The sequence below is a fragment of the Molothrus aeneus genome, chromosome 3, assembly GCF_037042795.1.
Source record: "Molothrus aeneus isolate 106 chromosome 3, BPBGC_Maene_1.0, whole genome shotgun sequence".
NCBI classification, from domain to species: Eukaryota; Metazoa; Chordata; class Aves; order Passeriformes; family Icteridae; genus Molothrus; species Molothrus aeneus.
Window position 1 is genome coordinate 50,799,810 of NC_089648.1, and position 7,277 is coordinate 50,807,086.

The 7,277-nt window shown below is 35.6% G+C and overlaps 1 protein-coding gene across 2 annotated transcripts in view; it reads left to right on the forward strand.

Moving 5' to 3' along the window:
• VTA1 (vesicle trafficking 1) overlaps positions 1-6,360 on the forward strand; it is a 38,101-nt gene extending 31,741 nt beyond the window's left edge. For both annotated transcript variants that reach the window (XM_066546897.1, XM_066546898.1), the window contains exon 8: positions 4,871-6,360. In XM_066546897.1, the coding sequence (XP_066402994.1) occupies positions 4,871-5,016 (146 nt within the window). In that variant the 3' untranslated portion in view covers positions 5,017-6,360. The remainder of the gene's footprint in view (positions 1-4,870) is intronic.
• The last annotated feature ends 917 nt before the right edge of the window (positions 6,361-7,277 follow it).

The following is a 7,277-nucleotide window of genomic DNA, read 5'->3' on the forward strand; positions in this document are numbered from 1 at the left end:
CAACACCATACTGGAATCTGTTCCAGCAGTTTGATGCTGCAGACAGTCAAGTTTGAGTGCTGAGATGCCTTCCTTGGCAGTGTTGAATGTGGTAGTATAGGTATAGCCAAACAGGATATTCCACATACTCCTGCAAGACTCTTTCTTGTAGTAAGATCAAATGTATATTTTAAAGATAAATTATATCTTTGCTTTGCTTCCTGTAACATGAGAGAAGCCATTTGTTTAAAGCTGTTACAGGAGAAAAACTTCTGGTGGAGAGGAGTAGAATATTTTATCAAAGGAAGATTAAGTTAAAGGAATAGTGTTCTTTGATTTTTAGTTAGCATAAATCTTTCAATAGTTGTCCTGTCCTGTGGGAAGAGATTTCAGAGTTTACACTGACTTTTGAAAATGTCAAAACTTTTTCATTTAAGCATGGGTTAATGTGTCTGACAACAGAATGTAGAATTATGCAGCAACTTCGTGTATGTGTGTGTGCACTTCTCTGATGTAGTTGTCTTAAAAAATTTATTACCCCTAGATTTTACTAACACTAGAGGCATTCATAGTTGTGCTACACAGATTTTATAAGATCTTCTTATGTTGCCATATGGTCCCTTCCACAGGTGGCATAGTATAAAGAAGGCATTTGTTCATTGTAGTTCTGTGTATAATGTTTGATATTCTACATGCAAAGTATAAATAATAATTTGACATTGAATGTGTTTTCATGATCATAAAAAGAAATCCTTGAGTACTTATATTTCAAATATTTCAAGTGATTTAATGGAAAAAAAAGAGTATCTTGTTTCAAAATCCATTTGTTACCTTTTCCATCACTGTTTTTATGCACCAGTTTGTATGATTGAAATGTTCTTAAATCATCTGCCTTATATTTGGGCATCGTAAAAAGGAAAGACATCTGAAGGGTAGACAAGGATTCCAGGGAGAAGCAGATGTATTTATGTAAAATGCACATTACTTTCATTCTAAAACTTTTTTTTTCCCAAAATTATTTCAGCAGCTCTAGTCAAATCAGTTTCACTTTGTGTTTCTCTTAAACTAAGGGAATCATGCTTGTTGTTACAGATTCCATATTCCTGTCATGTTTCAGTAATATAACTACAGTCCTAATAATTTCAGATTAACACAGGGAGCAAGTTTGTTTCAGATTAAATACAGTATACCTTTTGTATCTCGGCGTTGTTGGGCTTTTTTAGAGCCAAAAATCACAGATACTTGAGGTTGGAAAGGACTTCAGGAGGTGGTCTGGTCCAACCCTTCTGCTCAAGGAAGGGTCATTGTCGGCGTACCTGTTGCCGATTCCCCGACTTCTGGGACTCTGTCAGGGCCCTCCCAGGGGGCTCCCCTGTCAGGGGAGACCCTCCTGGAGTGGTCTTGTGTCAGGAAAGAGAGACGCACTGGATCTTTCGGTCTTCAGGTTCTTGTTTATTGTTATCTTATCTAGAGTTTTGCATGCTGTCCACACAAGGCTCAGCGCACTGGACCGCAAAAGTGGCTACAATCTCTTGTTACAAGGTCTTTTAAGACTAAACTATCCAATTAAGAACTGACACCTAGATTATTTCCCTTTTTAACCCAATAACTGATCCCCAAAAGCCTGCAATGCAGACTTTTTCACCCAATTACAAAATGCCACCCAAATTCATGAAGATGGAAAAAGAAGGAAGAAGAAGCCCAGGATGACACCCTGTGCCCTCCATCTTGCTTCCCTCCACTACATACTAAAAATCCTAAAACCTAAATTTCCCACCAAAGTGATACATCTACACTACTCTCTACAATCTACTTCACACTCTAGTGGATTCTAGTCTACTCTGGAGTTTAGGAAACTTTCTTCATGAATGAGGGTCAAAGTCAATGTTCTCCTGGGGGTTAGGGCACCCCAGAGCAGACAGGGAAATATTCCTGGTGGCCTGTGTTCCCACAGGTCATGTAAAACTAGTCACTCATGACCATGTCCTTTTTCTCTCCTCCCCTTGCTTGTGCACTCTCCCTGTGGTTTAATTTCCTTCACTGAAGAAGTTTGAGAAAAAATGTCACTGCTAGTTCTAAAGATAGGATTTGAATCTCTCCAGGGACAGACACCACAATCTCTCTGGGCAGCCTGTCCCAGACCTTGGACACCCTCGGAGTAAAAACTGTTTCCTGATGTTCAGACAGGACCCTCCTGTGTTTCAGCCTCCGGTCTTGTCACTGGGCATCACTAAAAAAGCCTGTCTCTGTCCTTTAGATACTCTCCCTTCAGGTGTTTGTGTACTTGATATAAGATCCCCCTGAGCTCTCTCTTCTCTAGGCTGAACAGTCCCAGCTTCCTTGGGTGCTTCTCATGCTCCATTCCCTTAGTCATCTTTGTGGCCCTTTGCTGGACTGTCTCCAGGATGTCAGTCTGTCTCTCTTGTGCTGAGGATTCCAGAACTGGACACGGCACTCAGGATATGGCTGAAAGGGTCAGGATCACTTCTATCCTCCTGCTGGCAGTGCTCTACCTAATGCAGGACAGGATGCCATTGTCACTCTCTGGCACAGGGGTGGATTGTTGGCTCATGGGCAGGTCTGTGTCCACCAGGACCCCCAGGGCATTTCCTCCAAAACTGCTTAATCTTTGATTATGTAAATTGAGGTAGGTTACTAACTTTTGTGGTTATACCTTTGATGTAAGTACAGTCATTGCAGTTAAGTTTTACATTATTTGTAAAACTTCAGAACACAGAGCTGGTTTGTTTCTATTTTGCTTTTCCATTGTGAGGTGTTGACTTCAATAGGAGCTCAGGCTACTGAGCACATCAAAAGATCAATCCTCTTACTCTATAAACTTTGGTTTATAAATTTAAAACTAATAATTTTTTTCCCTCAAGTGGTGTCATAATAGCATCTGAGGTAGATTTCATAATAAATAAGGCTTTATGCCAGCAAAACATTAATAGAGCTCATACTGTAAAAATAAGATTAGAAGGTGAATTTAGGCTTGCTTCCAATAAATTATTTGAATACTGGACTGATGCCCTGGCCAGTTTTTAAAGAATGATTTTGTAGTTTCTTTTGGCATCACAGCATAAAGCTACTTTGAGGGAAACTTGGTCTTTTTAATTTCTTAAAGATCTTCAGAAATGTGGTCACAGATTGACCCCAGCTGCTTTTTAGTCTGTGACTTTCCTGAGGTTACAGAATACCTGAGATGTGTGCCTGTGTTTATGCACTCCCTTGCAAGGATTTACTCACATGTGTATGTATTTTAAGAGATTTAATGTGGTTTCCCTTACTTAGCATGAAATTAATATACATTGCAATCATAATGAGCCCACCAAGTTTTTATGTCCCTCAATGGTTATATTTATTTATTGAAAGGAAAAGAAGTGGAGTTCTAGAGTATATTTTAAAAATTCATAAAAGTAATCTTCAGTGTTTCGGATTTTATTTGGGTAGGGTTGTTTTAAAAATCAGCAGACCAGTCTAATTTGTAATGTTCCCAGGTTTTCTTTTTTATTTGTTCAAAAGCTGTACTTAAATAGTAAGATTGGGGGAAGGAAAAGTAAATATAACAGACATTTTTTGATAAGAAAAGAGATTCTTTAGTAAACATTCTCACAGTATTGCTAACAACAGTTCAATTTTGAAGGAAAGGATTCAGCTAATGGAAATTGTGCCATAAAAATGGCTTTAAGTATGTTCATGTAGTTGTTTAAGAGTAAAATGTACTTAGAGAGCTAAATCTTTGTTTAACTAAATTTTATGTAAAATGTATGGTGCATTTAAAAGCATACTTTCTATTAATTTGTGAAATCTATTCAGTGCTTATACCATACTGTGTGGGAAGTTATTAAATATATGCATAAAATTTCGTGGTTTATATATTTATTTATCTGTGCCCATAAAAATCTGTCATTTACAAGTTGTTTTGAAAGAACCTGAATAAAGATTTTATAATTTGTCCATATTTGGATATATATAAATTTGTCCATTATTGGAGTGGCATGGGATTAGCCTTAAAACTCACAGTGAATTTGTGGGTGGAAGGAGGTACAGTAACACAGTTATGGTTTATTTTACACCCACATCAGTGATACTATTCACATATAAAATCTTCTGCCATTTAGGGCTTAAGTCCCTACTATGTCTTCTCCAAGACTGAATGCATGTACTTGAGCACAACATAATTCCTAAAATTTTAACTTACTTCAAGAGAACTCTGATTAATAAGTAACATACTATGGTTTATACTGTATTATGGGAATATTTTTTGCTAGTGTTCTCCAATGTTACAAAAAGGGGCACATTACATGTCATCAATCTTGTTTTCAGACATCTTACATAAAATTGGCAACAAAAATTTTTTGGAAAAACAGAAACATAAAATGTGTGAAAACATGCCAGTGAGAAATGCTTCTACATTCTGAAAAGTTATTCCAGTTGGGAAGGAACAGTTTCTAACTATGTATTATTTCTGAAGAAAGCAGAGTAATTATGCTGTAAACACAAAAAGCACTGTACTTGTTTCTTGCAGGTTGTAACATGATTACAGCTAACCTAATGTCATATAAAAGCTTTCCTTTGCTGTCTTAGATGAAGAGCAGATCTTTCTCAAAGGTATTGGCTTACTTTTGAAAGGCACTGGGTCATGAAAATAGCAGTGTTTAGAAAGGTCCTCACATTTTTCAATAGCAAAGAAGTTAAGCTTTATACAAATGGAAAGAAAAGAGAACAGAACAGAAGAAATAGTGTACCTTGGTCTTTATAATACTACCACAAATATTAGCCTGGTTTTCATAATATTACCACAAACACCAGTAAAACATAAAAATCATAAGAAAGGAAGCTTAAGTCACATTTCCTTTGTAGTAATTTTGTAATACTTATGTTTTTGCAGGAGAAGTCCGCTTGACTCCAGAGGACTTTGCCAGAGCTCAAAAATATTGCAAATATGCTGGCAGTGCGTTGCAGTATGAAGATGTGAGCACTGCTGTGCAAAATCTACAGAAGGCCCTCAAGTTACTCATTACAGGCAGAGAATGAAACTTTAATCCAACAGATTCATGTCTTTCACCTAAGGAACTAACAGTTTATTACTGTACCTGTTAGGGAAGTGGAGTTACACAGAAATTCTCAATCCCATCACTCATGACTATGAAACCACTGTTTCAGTGTCAGACTAGCAATTAATGGTACAGTAGGAATCTCTGTTTTCATTTTAAAGACAGTGGAGCTTGAAACATGAATGCAGTGGCTTGATGTATGCAAAATATTAAAGAAAGTACTGTGAACACCACTCAAGAGTTAGAATTCATTTTGCAATATTTGGACTATCAGAATTGGAAAATGCTCAATGTAAAAAACTTAAAAATTAGGATGTTTTGTTAAAATTCTTATTCCTGTTTTATTATTGCAAACAATTATTTAATAGATATAATAGCTTTAAAATGGTAACTAAGATTAGTGCTTTCCTCCTGAAGTGCGAGGCTGAATGTGAGAAGGCTGACAGGTCCACACTGGGAAGGACTTTTCTATATGTAAATTATTTCGGTATTTGTATTATCTGAGACATAAGTCTAAGTTGAGGGAGTCTTGAGGACATTTGTATTTCATTTGAAAATGTTCTGGAAAAAAAATCTCCTGATACTTCAGAGGGAGTAATTTTGATGCTGTTCCAATTTAATCCCCCACAGATGTATGGGCTACTACATGTATTCTTGATTATTGGTTCTTGCTCCTTCTGTGTGAACACTTAAAATTTTATATATCTGTATGAGTAATTAAGAGAAAATACTAATATTTATCAACAATGATCCCAAAACTGGAGGCAGAGATTCTAAATAATTTGAAATTTCAGGAAGACTCACTGAAAGAACAAAACTGTTCCATCTTTTTAAGAGGCTGAAAAAAAGCTTGTTCTTCATCCATTAAAACACTATAGTTATGTCTCTGGTATTAGTGTCATAGAGCTTTGTATTTCCAACTAATATTTTTCCTGTCTGCTTTGTTGTGAAGACTTTTGGACTTGGGATTTAATTAAAATATCTTGGAAACGGAATTTTGAGTCTTTATGAGGTCTACCACTGTAATTATAGATCTCCTGATTGTTAAAAAACCCCCCATGCTGTTTAAAAGAAAGAATACAGTCTTTGAACTGGCGTGACATAATAATTGAGTACACCATTAAGCATGTCTGATATATGTAAAAATTTTAATGACATTCTATCTGATCTCTCTGTCTTTCCAAGCTGCTGGATCAAATCCATGTTATTTATAGCTGCACTGCTTTGGAGTGACTAAAATGAGTCTTATATTCAAAGCAAAAAGAAAGGAAAAGAAAATGAAACATAAGCATGCATTAAAGTTTAGCTGGTGGAATCCCTTTAAGTGTGTAGTGTCTTTGACAGCAGATTTCACACGGGTAAAGTGAAACTTAAAAATGTGTGTTTAAGCACTTTAGTTGACTGAGACTTAAAAGATAAAATGTGGTATTTTTTGTGTTGCTTTCTGATATGGTATAGCATGCTAATCTTGGGTTAGATTTTAATCATTTGGGGAAATTTAGAATAAAACTATCTGAAACTTTTTTGACAGTAATGCTGTACAGACCTGAGCAGTAAGTCTGTTTTGTACAGTGTTTCATGCAAGATAGATCTCTCACTTCAGTATCAAACTGAATTACTGCCAAGTCTTCTGCATATATAGTTGTTGGTTTACACTGTAGCATTGCTATAAAGTATATGTAGCATTGCTATAAAATAGTCAGAAGTTCCTTGCATTTCAGGATCATACTACTATTTTTTAAAACAGCTTCAGTCCCCAGAATTTGTGGGTAAAAACTCAGTTTTCCTTTTTCCGTTTATAAAACAATAAAAAGAACTTTGGAGCTTTTGTATTATATGCAAAAATAAGTAAACTATGATATAATGTTGTATTGATTTGAGGCTTTTGAATTAAAGTTATTGGGGTTTTTTGTAACTGATCTGAAATGGAATACGTAACTACGCTTGAAAATGAAAATTTAAGTATTTCTTAAAGTGTATAAAATATTTTCTGTTGGCTGTGATTATATTGTACCTTTTGGCTCCTCTATGAAACCAGGGAATCATCAGTAAAAAAGTGATAAGCAATGTAAAAGCCATAAGCAATTTGTTTGAATTATCATTTGCACATTCGCTATCTTTCTTCCACCTAGAAAGAAATTAAAGTAAATGTTTCTGAGGGGAATGGAGATGAAAACGGTAGTACAAAAGTTTAAGAATTTCTTAGAGAAGCTAACAAGACACATTCTTTCTGAAAATAAA